Source organism: Drosophila obscura, unplaced genomic scaffold (assembly GCF_018151105.1).
Source record: "Drosophila obscura isolate BZ-5 IFL unplaced genomic scaffold, ASM1815110v1 contig_198, whole genome shotgun sequence".
In the NCBI taxonomy this organism is placed as follows: Eukaryota; Metazoa; Arthropoda; class Insecta; order Diptera; family Drosophilidae; genus Drosophila; species Drosophila obscura.
This window is the reverse complement of record NW_024542787.1, coordinates 180,982-198,237: the sequence shown is the minus strand read 5'-3', so window position 1 is coordinate 198,237 and position 17,256 is coordinate 180,982. Positions and strand designations below refer to the sequence as shown.

The following is a 17,256-nucleotide window of genomic DNA, read 5'->3' as shown; positions in this document are numbered from 1 at the left end:
GGTGACCCCGACGTGATTGTGAAATAATTAATCCATCAGTGCAATCACGAACTAAGATTAAACAATAAAATCTACCCTCAAGTTCCGTTCGTGCGTGTGGACTCGCTAGCTTTTTGTCTCAAAAAGTGTCATCGACCACATAGGTGCATACAAGCACATACACCGGCTGCACTTGCGCACATAGCTGTTGTCTTGCGGTTCTTGTAGGATATGCCGTAGGATGTGCCGAGTGGACTGACTTTTACTCTATGTTTACCACCATCATCGACAATCATCCCGACCTAACCAACATAGAAAAGTTTCAGCATTTGGAGACTGTTCGTTCGCTCGATTTGTTTAGAAAAGAGATTTAATAATCGACATTTGGTTTTTCAGGCACACATCACTGATCACAGATCTTGTGGCTCCAGGTTGTGGAACAAGGGTCAGTGGCTATGCTTCGGGATCTATCGGACAGATTCAAATCTCACATCCGAGCGCTCCAGGGCTTGGGTACTCCGGAGCAGATCGCGGGATGCATCATTGTGCAGGTGCTACTTCGCAAACTGGATCCAGCATCTCAAGCAAAGTGGGAGGAACGATTAGAGGATCCAGCATTCACCAATCTGATTCCGTCATGGAAGTCTATGGCCTCATTTTTGGAGCAGCGATGCAGGACATTGGAGACAGTGGATTTCGCTATGGCAACCTATGCGCCGAGCAGTCAGGTGGACAGGAGTAAAAGGCCTAGCATTTCAAGATCCACATTTATCGCCACTAATCCAATTTTATCCGGATGCATGCTATGCAATGACCATGTCCACGAAATCCATTACTGTCCCAATTTTAAAGCCCTGTCCCCCGAAAATCGTTTTAAGGAAGCCAAGAGGCTATCCCTCTGTATAAACGGTCTTAAAAGAGGGCATCGATCTACACAATGCATCTCGAGCGACTGTCGTACCTGTGGGGGTAGGTATCATACTCTCCTGCATTTTACTAACCCTGAAACTATGCAGTCCAAGGGCAATCTACGCCGTTACATCCTATCGCTGAACTCTCTACTTTAACGTATTCGGCCACGGCTTCTCAGCACGCCACTGAACTCTCTACTGCAGCTTCTTCATCTAGTATTCTTATTGCCCAGGATCTCAGCAAAGATGATGTGCTATTGCCCACGGCCATCGTCCTAGTCAAAAATCGTTCTGGGGCTTTCATTTCCTGCCGAGCACTGCTAGATTCCGGCTCTCAGCTGCACTTTATAACGTCCCGTTTCGCGAATCAGCTTCAGCTATGGAAGATAAAATCATCTACAACAGTTTCTGGAATAGGCGACTCCAGCCTCGTCACCGATGGAATGTCCGTCAAAATTAGCCTTCACTCTCGCTCGTCTACATACTCGATTCCCATCACTGCTGTTATTGTCCCTAATATTACCGATCACCAGCCAAGCCACAGCATGAACATTTGCAGCTGGAAGATTCCTGAAACCCTGCCACTCGCCGATCCAGGATTTCATACAACTCAGGGCATCGATCTGCTGATTGGTGCAAAACTGTTTATGGAGCTCTTATGTGTTGGGCAATTCAAGCTGCTACCAGGACTACCAATAGTTCAGAAAACTCGCTTGGGATGGGTCGTGTCTGGAGCTTGTGAAGGATTCAAAGACGTTTCGTTGATGGGTTCACGCGCTACTGCCTTAAATGAAAGTCGAACTCTTGAGACTCTCCGAAATGTTTTCTAGAGTTCGATGCCCAAGGTTCTCTACAGCTAACCCTCCAATTGATCGCCATGACTTGGACATGGATGGTGCGATATCTGGCTCTCGCTCTGAGGAAGAGTCGAATAAGCTTTGCCTGCAACCAACTGGACATGTATCTAAATTACAATTGAGGCGAGTGGACGCGCCTGCCGTGTGTGATGGTGCTTCTACGGCGCTGAAGTCTCCTTGGAATCTATTCTATTTCACGTTTCTACTTTATTCCTCATTTTTAATACTCGTTCCAGACATTGAGCGGGATGCTCAAGTATATTGCGGCTGCGGGCTCACGGCTTATGGTTCCAGCTCCATGTCAAACTTTCGCCGCTTAGCCTATATTCTGTCGCAAGGGGCTTTCTGCGACTGAGCTGAACAAGAACCCAGCATCCGCTGTCCAACTTCAATCTGGATTTTCGCTGGACTTCGCTGATAGAAAATTTACAATCATCTTTCCCACGAGCTATCTGGACAACCTGTACTTCAGATTTGAAGATTTGTTGGAGCTAATTCCTATGGACAACTCAGGACCGCTTAAAATGGACGAGCTGAAGACGCCTTTGGGACATCTTAACAGCACAAATCTCGATTCTCGGCTCTCCTGCTTCGTTTGATGAACCTCTACCAACAAATCTGCCCCTTTGATGATCTGGATTACTGGCAGCGTCTGGACTACTCATTCCATTAAAATGTATCTGAAAAACCCTTCAGAGTCTGTTGAAAGTCAGGTTTCAACGGGGGGAGTATGTCAGCCCGGTATTGTATTTTGCTCGACCTAGTTGATCCAAAATATCATAAATTCTAGGGAGTGGAAATTTATCAGATAGTCATTTTTTTATTAATCTGGCGATAGTCAATCACTAATCGCCATTTCTTTACTTCTGAACCGGGGATGGTTTTTTTTATTTTATTTTATTTTATTTTATTTATTTCAATTAACAATTATCTGCTAATTATGGAATAGGAATAAAAAGGAAAAAAAAAAAACTAATTATATATGTACAAGACAGAAAGGAAAGATACAATTTACACATTTTCTAAACTAAGGTAATGATAAATGTTAAATATAATTTTTTCAAGGGATAATTCGGGGGATATTAAATGGTACAAGTAATTATAATTATTGCATAAAACCCGGAAAGGTTCATGCTGGGAGTAATTAGATCTACATATGGATAATCGGATGGGGCGGAAGGTACGGGTTGGTCTGGAGGGAACCGAAAAATCGATTCGTCCCAAAAGCGTTTGGGAGTTCACAATCCCGAGAATGAGCTTATGCATGAATACCACGCCATTGCAAATTCTGCGATGATGTAAAGAGGGTAGATTCAGTAGTTTTAGCCTAGATAGGTATGGTGGAAGGAGTCTGTCAGAGTCCCAGTTTAGATGTCTAAGGGCGAATATTAAAAATTGTTTTTGAACGGATTCAATAATAATTTGTTGCTCCTTGTATTGTGGACTCCACACACAAGAACAATACTCCAATATCGGGCGAACCAACGAGACGTACAGTGCTTTAGTTATATACGGATCGTCAAACTCTTTTGACCAACGCTTAATAAACGCTAGAACTCTCTTAGCTTTGTTAACAGTTGAAGCAATATGGCTATTAAAACATAGCTTGTGATCGAAAAGGACTCCTAAGTCATTTGATGTGGAGATTCGATCCAGGACATGGTGTCCTAGAGAATAGGAGACCAAATGTGGTGCACGGCGGTGAAAAGTCATAAGTTTGCACTTAGAATGGTTCAAGAAAAGTAGGTTATTTGAACACCAAATGCTTAATTCATCAAGGTCAAGTTGTAGGCGAGTATGCAAGTACCAGTCGGAGAAGGAAAAACAAATTTTAACGTCATCATCATACATTAAAGTAACTGAGTGCAAAATAAATTGTGGCAGGTCGTTCACAAACAAATTGAAAAGAAGCGGACCTAAATGACTTCCTTGAGGAACTCCAAAGGTTACTTTCACAACATTCGACAAGACATTGTTAAACAAAACACGCTGTGTGCGATTCGACAGGTACGATGATATCCAATTTACAAGATTTGTGGAAAAACCTAATAAAGAGAGTTTATGGATCAGCAAAGTATGATTAACAGAATCAAAAGCTTTACTGAAATCTGTAAAAATGACGTCAGCCTGCCACTTTGAAATCCTCGGTTGATTAGAGACGAGAATTCTAAAAGGTTAGTAGATGTTGATCGATGACTAAAAAAACCATGTTGCGTCGGGGATATAATGCTAGAACATGCGTGTTGCAATTGACGAGTAACAAGGTGCTCGAGCAACTTCGGAATGGCAGATAGTTTAGCAATACCACGATAATTTTCGATATTAGATCTGGACCCTTTCTTGTGAAGAGGAATAAGTTAGGATTCATTCCAGATCATGGGGAGGCGAGAATGCTCCAGGGATAAATTAAATAAGAAGGTCAAAGGATGAGATAGGGCTTGAGTGCAGTATTTTAAAATACAGCTCGGAACTTTATCTGGCCCCGCAGAGAAACAGATGTCAATTGATGACAACCCTTCGTAGACTGTACTTTCATCAAGGAAGGGAAGAAACACGTTATTAACATGAGGTAGATGATATGGATAAGGGGTGGAGGAGTCATAAGTATCTGAAGTTTCTGTTTTAGACTGTAACTGAAGGGAAGAAGGGAACGCGTTAGACTTGCGTTTTGAGTTGACGAACGAAAAGAATTATTTGGGATTACTACGGAAATTTTTGCCACATTGGGAAAGATATACGTTATAACATTTCTTATTGACCGTAAGAAATTGAGAGCGAACCGAAGAATATTGAGCAAAGACAGACAAAGAACCAGTTATCTGGCACTCTTTGTAGAGCCGAGATTTTTTATTTTTTAGGTAAGACAGATACTTGGAAAACCACGGAGGCTTAGAGGAAACAAATACGGTGACTTCAGGGACGTAGGTATCGAGGGCAGAGTATAATGTTTCGTAAAACAGATTGACAGTAGGCTCTATATGAGGACTGAAGAAAGGAGCAATCAACTTGCGAGAGATGTAGACAAAGATCGATAAAATTAGTTTTGCGAAAACATTTTATACGACTTTTTGAAGGTAAAATGGTGTTAGTAATATAGACCTCGAAAAATATAGATAAAGTACGATGATGCGGATCTTCGGGAAAAGATATCGGAAAAGATATGCCTCTTAAAACCGTTGTACAAGAGGCATCGCTGACAAAGATGAGATCTAACAGTCTATCTCTATTATTTCTGACAGAGTTAATTTGGGCAAGCGAGACGTCAGTTACCCCCTCGACGAAATCATGTTGACTTCCAGGTAGCAACATGTTTGAATCATCCTGTTGCCAAGATAGAGATGGGATGTTGAAGTCACCCATAACTAGTATCTGATCAGCACAGCCTAAAGCAGAAACTACAGATCGAATTGCAGAAAGGTGGTTCAAATAAACAACGGCATCAGATCTGGGTGGGATATAAGAACAGGTCAAAAAGATATATGCTGTTCCAATACGGATTTTGACTGCAACGAATTTGATACCATGGATGTTGTTGAATGGAAACAGCTCGGATGCAAATGCCGTTTTCACTGCAGTAAGAACCCCACCAGCGAACGATGGACGATCCATTCTGTAAGTGGTGAACTTGTGGACGAGAATTTCGTGATCGGAGACAGAGGAGTTAAGCCAGGTTTCAGTTATGGCGATAGCGTCGAATTCAAAAGAGGCACTGTCCGTATGTATTTTAGACAATTTACCTAAAAGTATGCGTACGTTCTGATATTGGATGGAGAAATGGTTCCTTAGTTTTTTGAAATTTTAGGGAGAGTAACTCGAGGATTCTGGGTAGAGTCTCTAGGCAGAAATTCATGCATAATAGTGTGCTCAGGCCATGCAGCCGGTTCCAAAGCTTTGGATACAAGAGAATCGGGAAGAAGAATTTTGAAAAATGAGATATTACGCTTATGTGTATAATTAAATTTAGTTATATTAAAGTTATCTGGCGGCGATTGAAGATAAGGTGTGGCATCGGGAATAAGACGAAAGACTAAGATTGCTTTGCGGGGGACCACCGCGCTGAGTGGAACACCGGAAAAGCGAGCTGGTGGAGCTACTCCGAAAAGTCTCAGGGCGGGAGCTGAGGAGCTAGAAGAGGCTGCCGATCCATCACCATTCAATGTAACAGAGACCGTCAAATCATTTGCAACTAGAAGCTGGTTACTGTTAGGGATTCCATCACTGGCAACTGAGTCCGAAGTTAAATTGACAGGGGTATGGATTTTTGAGGCAACTACTATGTTGTTAGGCGTGAGAAAGGCTGGATCCTCCGATGGCGGATGGACATCCATCGGTGAAGGTTGGCCACTAGGAGTAGAAAATGAGTCCATCGGTGGTAGGTGAGAGGCAGGCGTTCCACTAGGTAAGACCAGCAGTAGGTTGTTGTTCGGTATTTTCCTTCTTGGTGACTCGCTCAAGAGTTTGAGGCCCAGAAATTGCGATTCCAACGTAAGGAACTTCTCGTTGAGAGCATTGAATTGCTTCCGAACATCTTGGAAACCATTCCTCGTTTGTCTCATAAAGGTGCGCATTTCCGCCTCAATCTCCCTGCAGGCCAAACATGACCAAGTGAGACCCATGCGTTTCGATATTAAGTCATTAAGACGTCTTAGGTACAAGTAACAATGGGCTATTATATTCAGATAAAGATGGTTCAACAATCCCGTCGGAGATCAATTTTCCTACTTGCTTTTGTATTTCGTTCACCTGACTATGTGGACTTCGGTAATTTTTTATATACACTGGTTCATCATCTTTTAATCTCAGTTTTTGTTTATAGAAATTATTCGTAGTTATTGATTTGGTTTCCAATCCGAATACATCGCTTTATTGGGTGCATAAGCTTGAAACTGTGACTTGAACTGTGGAGGAAAGTTTTTTGAAAGTTGAGATAATACAGAATTTTCTCTATTTCCTAGATTGGTTTTGATTACATCGTAGTTCGAAAGTGATTCGTATGTTAGATAATCCGTAATCCGTATTAAGTAGTCTTATGAAAGCGTTTTTGGATGTTGCTATGGTATTTGCAATGTAAATCCCATGCTGAATTTCTTCATCTGGAATCAATACACTGTCTTCTTTTGAATTAAGTTAAATTTTTCGAATAACTTGGGATCTTGCTGGCAGAATTATTGAGTTATTGCCAGAACTGTGAGTTATTGGAACATGAATTGGAAATTTTAAGTTATTGGGTCTAATTACACTACTCGACAAAATCGAGCTTTTTTTTTCCTCAAGGATACAAACCGACTTTTTCTGATAGATATGGGGATTTAAATTTTTTTAAAGAATTATGGTTTTTTTCTATGGCAGAACTTTTTTTTGAAGAATTTTTGAAAACTGGTATTTTTTTTTTAAGCTTTTTTCAGAGGTAGCGCTTGTTTTTTTCACATAGCTCTAGTATCTTACGTCGGTGTAAGAACTTTGCTATTTTGAAAAGGTAATTAAATCAGCTAGAAGTTAAGCCTAAATACTTTGTGATTTCAGCTTACCGTCTGGGAAATAAAAAGCATTGAAATGCAAAAATGATGATTTTTGTGCGGTATTTGTTACGAAATTTTGACTTTAAAAACTCAGGAAAAGTCGAAAAAAGATATCCTGTATCCTCTATTTTTTTGTGTATAGGTGCGTTAATTTGGCGTCGTTTATCGTTCATTAAAATCTATGAAGAGACTTTGGAGCTTTCCTGAGTTTTTAAATTCAAAATTTCGTAACAAATACCGCACAAAAATCATCATTTTTGCATTTCAATGCTTTATATTTCCCAGACGGTAAGCTGAAATCACAAAGTATTTAGGCTTAACTTCTAGCTGATTTAATTACCTTTTCAAAATAGCAAAGTTCTTTACAACCAGACGTAAGATACTAGAGCTATGTGAAAAAAACAAGCGCTACCTCTGAAAAAAGCTTAAAAAAAAATACCAGTTTTCAAAAATTCTTCAAAAAAAAGTTCTGCCATAGAAAAAAAACCATAATTCTTTAAAAAATTTTAAATCCCCATATCTATCAGAAAAAGTCGGTTTGGATCCTTGAGGAAAAAAAAAGTTCGATTTTGTCGAGTAGTGTAATATAAAATTATCTTACATACATACTCGTGGTGTGCCGTCGCTCTTCTTCACCAGCACAACCCTACTCGTGAACTCGGAATGTTCCTTTTCTGCAGCAAACTCGTCAATTTAGTCTTCTATGATGAGTGTCAAATTAATGTCAATGCATTAATAAGTCATCTATTTTTTTCTTTTTTTCAATTAAGGTTCGTTTTGTTGTACAAAAAGCCGTTTACTTTTCATGTTGCGTTGTACGAAAGCGAGAGTGCCTAACTTTTCGTCTTGAAAAGTAAATCAAACATTTTTTGTGAAAGTGAAATCAGGAGCATACCTGATAATATTTTTTTGACTTATTTTTAGTTTTATAGTTGTTATTTAAAAAAAAATTATCAATTTTGAATTTGAAAGCCGAATTATTACCAGGCGGTAACATAACTCGACAAAGTTGAACTTTTTCTACCCGCTGTGGACTAAAATTACTTTTTCTTGTAGATTTCGGGATTAACAAATTTGTATAGTATTATGTTTGATTTTTATGGTTTAGCTTTTTTAAAAGAATTTTTGAAATTTGAAATTTTTTTCATGTTTTTTTTTTGAGAGATAGTGATTCTATTTTTCTAATAACTGGAAGATATTAAGCTTTCAAATTTGATCATATTTTAAGCTTTTTTTTCCGAAATTTTTACTTTAAAAACTCAAAAAAAGTCGAAAAAAATATATTTCTTGGCATGCATTTTTGGTTTTAGATCGATTTTTAATTGTCGTTTAAGGTATCGTTTGAACGAATCGAAGGACAAACGGCCAAGTTGCAGCCGTTTAACCAAAACGACTCAAAACTCATTTTACATGAAAAATACCATACGTTGCTGGTCCAACTGCCAAAATGCCAAAATTATTGAAGGAAACAAAAAGGACCTGTAATTTTGGTTTTACGGAGTCCTAGGTATGGACAGTTAATTTTTCTCCAATACTGTGGAGAAAACGAGAGATTGATGGCTGTGAACGTTTCTTTCGTTCATTCAAGGCTGGTCAAGGCTTTACGCTTCCTGCTCCTCCTTTAGAGGAAATACCGCCACTAACACGCATAAAAGAGGAGATGTTGTCTTCGTCGCATGGAACACACTCTGAATCAAGTCTTCCTTCAGTGACACAAAAGTGCAAAAATCATTTGTAAGCCGTATGAAGCCAGAATTATCAACGAGAAGCATGCATCTAACAGTTGTTTGGAAAACAAATCTGCTGAAGCATCGTTTTGCAATTGAACACGTACATTTGTAGTCAATCTAAATGTTTTTACAGAGCTCCACAAATTGTTTTCATTTTTGAACTGTTGCATATAGGAATATCGTCAGCTTGCATGTTTAAGGGGAACTTAAGGGCAGAGTGCGCCGTGCGACCACCATCCAATAATGTGGCAGCGATGCCAGACGAATCCAATGCTCGAATGGTAGTTAAAATAATCGAAATGATTATTCCGGTACCTCCAGCAGCATCCAAAAAGAATAGTCCACCATGTTGTTCTTCGATAGCTCGCAATATTTGTTTGTAAACCGTTTTCTTATTGATATTTAACTGTGGCTCATTGTTTTCTACAAACGAATTACGAACGCTCCAGTTCTTTGTTGAAAAGGTCGTGTATTTCACGATTAGGTGCTGTCATACCTAATAGAGCTAATGCTTTGCTTTCCATTATCAAGCAAAGGGCTTCCATAGCGATCAATGCTTCGTTGTAAATTCAAATATACTATATTCAATTTGAATAAACAAAACAAGTTTATTACTTTTAACGTTGGCGTGAAGTAGTCTTTTATGCTATTTTTGTCGCCAAAAGATGTCATTTCCGATGATTTGAACGGAACCTTGCTGTTCGTAGACGATTATTTTCATTGCGATGTGAAATGTCTTGGCTACTTTCACGGCTCCTTGAAGGCACAACTTACAACATCATTTAACTTTAAAAACCACACTGGTTTTCACTTTTTCAAAAGCAACAAATATACTTACACAAATTGCAATTTTTTCAGAAAAGAATATTTCACACAAAAAGTTATAAAAAAACAAAATCTATTTTATGATAGATATTTTATAAAATGTTCTGTTCTACAGAATGACACAAAATCAAAAGAAATAGGCGTTCAAATACACATTTTCAGACCAAATTTGAGATTTTATTTTTATTAATTTTACATTTTTTTGGAACATATTTATAGAAACTTTTAAATTTATAAAACTTTGAAACTTTTAAAAACTTTTGTATAGAAACAATGCCACATACTCTGGCTATCATTTAAAAAAACCCGCATCCAATTTGGTGCACGCGTTGCGGAAAAAGGAAATGAAATAGGCGTTCAAACACACATATTTTTACCAAATGTGAGATTTTTTGATTAATTTTTAATTGTTGAGGAACTTATTAAAAGAAAAGTATAAATTTGTTTGTGCAAACCATGCCACATTCTCTGGCTATCATTAAAAAAGCAGCATACAATCTGGTGCACGCGTTGTGGAGATAGCCGCTTAGACACTGATTTTTTTCTACAAATTTATGTACCTATATATAGATAAAAAACACCAGTGGTAGGTCGCGTGTGACTTAAAAGTCGTAGCCATGTTAACGGGATTGCAAGGTGGTAACACTAAATACTGCCGCTTCCTGTGCCTATGGGATAATAGAACTAGAACTGAGCATTGCTCAAGAAAACTCTGTCCAAAACGGGAGGAAAATACATTGGAAAATTACAACATACAAAATGTAGCTCTCGTAATGTTTGAATACGTTATTTTATTACCATTACACATTAAGCTGGGACAAATGAAATATTTGGTTAGAGCACTGGATAAGGAAGGTGAATCGATGAGTTACCTAAAAACTGTTTTTCCACGTCTGTCGCAGGCAAAGTTAAAGTATTTAACGTATGTATTTAGCGTATTTGATGGCCAACAAATTCGAAAACTACTAAAAGACGATGGATTTGAAAATATTTTATCTACGAATGAAAAAGATCGTTCCGACTGGTTACAAAAAATTTTCTTGGTAACAGCAAAAGTGATAATTACGTTAATATCGTTCAAGACCTAATTGAGAATTATGAAAAAATTGGAGCCAACATGGCCCTAAAAATCTCCGAACACCCACTTAGACTTTTACCGACAAACCTAGGGGACGTTAGTGATGAACACGGAGAGAGATTTCACCAACAGTTAAAATCTATGGAACGACGGTATCAAGGTGTTTGGAATGAGAATATTTTGGGCGACTATGTGTGGACTCTCATAAAGGAATCTGATTCGAATGACAAAGGAAGACAGCCACAAAACTTATATTATTTTATGAACAGTAACAAGCAGTGGAAACCCAAATTTATCACATACTTTTAAAAACTTGTCGCAACATAACACCAAATAACACCTTCCAAAACGTATTAATTGTCAATTTTTCATTTCTTTTTGGTTTGGTTAACAAATTATAGCTCCACCGTCTCTTCATAGATTTTAATGAACAATACCTTAAACGACGCCCAATTAATGCGTCTATCTAAAACTAAAAATGCATGACAAGACTTTTCCTAGCTTTAATCGGGGGAGTTAATCTCCAGGCGTTAAACTACAAAGTATCTGGGGATAGCTGCGTTTATCAGCTTTTCAGAACTGTAACCATATATAAGATACTTTAGTTATTTGAAAAATAGAAGCACTACCTCTGAAAAAAAACATGGAAAAAATACCAGATTTTTAAATATTCTTAAAAAAAAGTAATTTATAAAAAAAACCATAATTCTTTCAAAAAATTTAGATCCCGAAATGTATCAGAAAAAGTTATGTTGGTCCACAGCGGAAATGTCGTGTCGACTAGTGTCAGCTAAAACTACAAAGTGTTCGAATTCATTTTGGCCAGATGTAAGAAACTTAAGTTATGTAGAAAAAGCACTACCCCTAAAAAAAGAACAAAAAATACAATTTTTTAGTTAACAAAAATCTACCTTAATGGAATTTAGCATGTATAGATTTTATAGATGTTTTATATGGCCTTATAGTAAGTCTATGATTGTTTAAAGAAAAAAATTACCTGCAGCAATAATGTGAAACACGCAGGGTACTCGCTGCTTTCCGATTTTGTTCGTTGCAACACATAAAAGTGTACCATAGTCCAGTTCAGTTATTGGAGTATATGTTACAACGGATGATGTGCCTAAAAAGATGTAACCTATTAGCTGAATTCAAAACATATTAGATTTAATTTAAATTGCCTAACTTAGCTGAAACTTAATGCAAAATAAACGAGAAGGAACGTGTGAGTCGCTTCTGGGGACGCGACTCTACTTATACCCGTACTCAGTCAGTATATACATTTTTGAGCTTATGATTTTTTAGAATTAAAAAATTAAAAAAAAAAATTTTACATATTACATTTTTTTGCTACATCTGGTATCTACATCTACAATGTATATTCCACATCTAACATGTACATTATACATGTACCATTTAGATTCTACATCTCCTCCGCTAGGGGTTGCTCGCGCACTGAACGCGGCAGAGTGTGCGAGCGAGAAAGAGAATCAGTATCGTCAGCAGCGCTGGAGAAGGAGAGGGAACCAACAGAAAATTAATTTCTTCATTGTGGCTATAATTATAATCCGATCTAGTTCAGATTCGGCAATCTGGTAGATATGGGCATTCTCTACGATACTGCGTTTTTAGTTTTATCGTATCTTTAAAAATGTGCCTGCCACAGATTTTCGTCATTTTTGGGGGCGGAAGGGGGCGGGGCCAAATTTTGAAATACACTTGTAGCAGTGTGATATCACATGAGTCTGGAAACCAAATTTGGTTGCCCTAGCTCTTATAGTCTCTGAGATCTAGGCGCTCAACAAGACGGACAGACGGACAGACGGACAGACAGACATGGCTCTATCGACTCGGCTATTGATGCTGATCAAGAATATATATACTTTATAGGGTCGGAAACGTTTCCTTCTCTGCGTTACACACATCCACTTTTACCACAAATCTAATATACCCCTTAACTCTTTTTTGAGTACAGGTATAAAAATCAAAAAAGCTTTTTCTTTTACGCTCTTTGATCAAACTCCCCATCTCCCGTTAAAAAAACTGTCGAATTGCGAGGAATGTAGGAACTTTGTACATTGCAGCAGAGGTACCTCTCGGTATGTAAAGGTTGGAAGATTGGTCCAACATATATCCCTTATCCATAGCTTTCTATAAACCATTCTGGCGGATTTCACAGCCCAATATTTGCCAACAAATTCCATAAATCATGGCCAGTAGTGCAGCCTAACGTTAATCTATGTATACTATTGTTCGCTAATTGCACTGCCCTTTGTAGAAAACATTGTGGTAACATATACATATGATTATGCACGTTAGCAGCATATGCTGTGCCTTTCTTTTCCAATTGTCGTTTTTCATACCAGTGTTACAAGAGTTAAGGGGTATTTTAGATTTCCGACACTATAAAGTATAGATGTTCTTGACATGGCTATATCGACTTTGCTATTTCCCCATGAAACATTTTTACGTCCCACATACCATTGTACAGTACGCGCCAATAAACCGCAGAATTTCCAATAGTTTATCGGCTTGCATCTGTGATTATGAAAAACTTACCAGATTGAATAATGTGATTTTTAGCAACGTCAATACTTTCCGCTGAATTATTAAATGTCCAACTAAATTCGACTTCATGTGGGTTTGCATCGACCACACAAGTAATTTTTGCATCTTCGTGTTTTGCTATTCCATAGATTTTCTTCTGGTTCTGCAAGCACGTAGGAGAATCTAAAAAATCAAAAACAAAAAAGGTAAACGTATAAAGTTGTTACCAAAATACTTTTCACCTTATTCCTTCTTCACCTTCTCCTTCACCTTCCTTCTCTTTCATTTAATCACTCATAAAACGTTGAAAAAATTTTAAGTTTTTGTCGATTGCAAGAATAATAAAATTTTGTTTTTATTTTATTTTTACACAGATTTTGCTAATACGCTGCAAATATTATTGCATTTAAATTTTTTCCATTCTGCTTAGTTAGGGATTTCATATACATTATATATTATATTATATGTATATTATTCCATGGAAAGGTCGACTTAGACCAAATTAAATATGAATAATAAAAACACTTCCTTCTGGCTCTTGCTTAAGCCGGTCGTGTTTGCAGCTCGCATCGGTATATAGTATATGTAGGTCAAATATTATATCAAGTGTCTATGTTATACTATTTCAATTGCGACATACCTGATAAACAATTTGTTTAAACATTCAGTATTTCTGAAATCATTAATTGATTCTAACCTTATACAAATTTCTTGGCCGCAACCGAACGTGTGTACAGCTAAAGCTTTGGCTCTATGCACGCAATTGTTATTGGTTTTAGCCAGTCCGATAGGGATCATCATTCTTCGCTGCTCACCGCTCACCGCATCATCTGTTGCATCGTATACATACCCTCCGGAAAGCATAAGTGGGTCTGCTGCACTCGCTCTGTGGACTTCGCATGCATTCTTTTTTAATTATTCTATCGGTGTCTCTACTTTCAGTGGATCGAAGCTCCTTGCCGTAGAATCACAGTTTCTTGGCATCAAACCCTTAAGCAAATCTTCAAGACTGAAAATCCCGCATAAGAAAAACAACAACCTCCTACAACCCAAATGAAGTGCAACGTCTCCTTCCCATCTACAAACAGTGGAATCAAGCGATACTCCGAGTGGTAACGCCTTGCCAATATCAGTCAATCCGTCGTCAGATTCTCTGGTCTTCTTCACTACAAACAACGCACATATATTTTTGCCACAAATCTTATATACCCTTTAACTCTTCAAGAACGGGTATAAAAACTATAATCGTGGTTTTCCATTCACTACCAGAACGTACACACTCTTTTATGCAAATTGTGCCAACTGTTGAGGTATGCCGTGCATCCATCTATTTGGTTAAAATATAATTTCAATTCCGCTGCTAGAGCTAGAATAAATCGCACACTCTTTAGTCTGCAAACTGGGAAAATTTTTTTTACAAAGTTATACCATACTGCTGGGAATAACTTTCTGGTACCTTCACTCATGGGAAACTTGATTGCGTACGAGCTCTTGTCGTTTGGAGCTCGTTAAAGTCGACCTGTCGCCTCTAAATACTCTAATTGCTTTGAGCATGACAGCCATACAGTCGATACCCTTTACCTGCTATCGAATACCTTTTGGTTGAAGCTTACTCTTACTAGTACCCCTGTCTAACGCTACTGCAATGGAAGGCCGAAACTTTAATTGCAGCAAAACAGCTGTTTTGTTTTACTTGAAGCATCTATAAGTTAACAACTTTGTTTGCCTTTATAATGCAATCACTGTCTTGGATTACTTTTACATATTCTTTCCCATAGAGACACATTTTAACAACATATGTTTTCAGTTCTATCTCTCCTTTCCCCTGTGCTTTTAGAAAACCGTAGAAGTCCAGTCCAATTATTTTTTAACATAGATATTCTGTTTGTTCAAATTATACTACTCGACTAAATCGAACTTTTTTCCTCAAGAAACCAAAACGACCTTTTCTGAAAGATTTGGGCGAATTCATTTTTAAAAATTAGTTATGGTTTTTTCAACGAATTTTTTGCTATTATTTTGTATACTTTTCGTCAGAGGTAGCGCTTCTTTTTTCATATAACTTAAGTGACTTATATCTGATTTTAGTCAACTTTGAAATTCAGAATAGTTGATAAGTGCAGCTATAAATTAGACCCAATTTTGTTGTTTACGCTTGCCGTCAGGGAAATACTAAGCATTTTAATACAAAATAGATCAATTTTGTGACGGTTTTTTTTTTTTTTGTAACTTCTTTTTTGTTGAAAAAAATGTTATCATTATTTTTCTATATTTTATGAGAAGGTCCATTAACTAGGCGTCGTTTAAACTTTCGGTAATACAAATCTATGAAGAAACGACTAAGTTAAAATTGTTTGAGCAACCGTCTGAAAATCACATTTTACAGTTTGGAACGTTAATTGCCTAAATTTGTGGGCCGCGTCTCTATATTGTGATATGTGGTCTAGTGATTTATGTGGAATTTTAAAATATTTTATCAGTTAACATATTTTTGCTACATCAGGAGGATGCTACATCATCCTCTACATCACTTCTCACACCAACACGACGTTCTAACTTGTTCTCCGATAGAGGTCACACACTGAACGAGGCAAGACAGAGTGTGTGAGGTGAGCGAGAGAGAGAATTAGTAGCGGCTGCAGCGCTGGAGGGGCTGGGGTTAGCAACTGAAAATAATTTCTTCATTCTGGCTGTAATAATAATCCAATCTGAACCAGATTCGGAAATCTACGACGCTGCGTTTCATTTTGATCTGATCCAGATTATATATAATTTATGACAAGAAAATGATACCACCTTTCACAGGGCTTTTGATTCGTGGATATACCTGAAGATATAGCGAAGTTGAAGTTTTCTACCTTTTTTAATGTTTTTTCAACTTTGGCTGTTTTTTTAAATTGTCTTTCGTGTGGTATGGTTTTATTTTCCATTCTTAACAAAATAAGCTACTAATAAATTAAATCGTTCAAAGAATGCCAACGGTACGATTTTTTTTATTAAATGCACCCCATTTTATATTTTACCACTAACCGTACAGTACAAGTATATAGAGTGCCAGACAATAAGTGGAAACAACAAAGTGCTAAGATTCAATTTATAGCTGCATTAATAGGAGGACATTCCTTATCAAGTGTTCCAGAAAAATAAGGTGAGATGGATTTATGGACAGCTTTGGTCGAACAACGGATTAATCCACTTGAACTAACCTTAATCTTTCTGTACAGATCTTGCCTTAGACTTGGATACAATGTTAAAGTCGTGTTTATAAAAAACGCAGGGGAAATGAGCGTGATCGTGGTGAGCAAGGGCAAAAGTCGCGGCTTGTATTTTGTATTACTCTGCGTTTTTCATTTCTACAAAATTGTGGATGCTCCATCTCCAGAATCACATTCCCAATTTACTTCTACCCATCCAAAAAACGAATTTCCTCGCTTTAAGTTACATACCAGAATGCTAGAGGCTTGCGTAGTAAGCTCAACACCCTTTTCCTGGAGAGTCTCGCATTCTCGTCTTACGTTATTGTGTTTACCGAGACCTGGTTAAAGCCGGACCTCCTTAGTTCCGAATTTTGGCAGGTCGGTACACAATTTTTAGATATGACCGATTGTCTCGACGTGTAGGTGGGTCCTCATTGCAGAGGACCTGGAATTCCTGTGCGTAAAACTGATTATCCCAGGCATTTTCATTTTCATTACTTGCTCGTATGTTCCACTTTCTTCGGATATTCTACTATATGAGCATCACCTGTCCGCTTTAAAAACTGTTTCTTCCTCGCTATCAGATAAAGACCAAATGATTTCAATTTGCCAGGTA

General features: G+C 37.7%; 1 protein-coding gene across 1 annotated transcript in view; it reads right to left on the bottom strand.

The window, feature by feature from the left end:
- Positions 1-17,256, bottom strand: part of LOC111076700 (nephrin-like) — a 330,088-nt gene that overhangs the window by 155,274 nt on the left and 157,558 nt on the right. Inside the window, exons 6-7 of the mRNA XM_041593725.1 lie at positions 13,456-13,626; positions 11,897-12,019 (exon numbers count right to left, since the gene is read on the bottom strand). Of these exons, the coding sequence (XP_041449659.1) occupies positions 11,897-12,019; positions 13,456-13,626 (294 nt within the window). The remainder of the gene's footprint in view (positions 1-11,896; positions 12,020-13,455; positions 13,627-17,256) is intronic.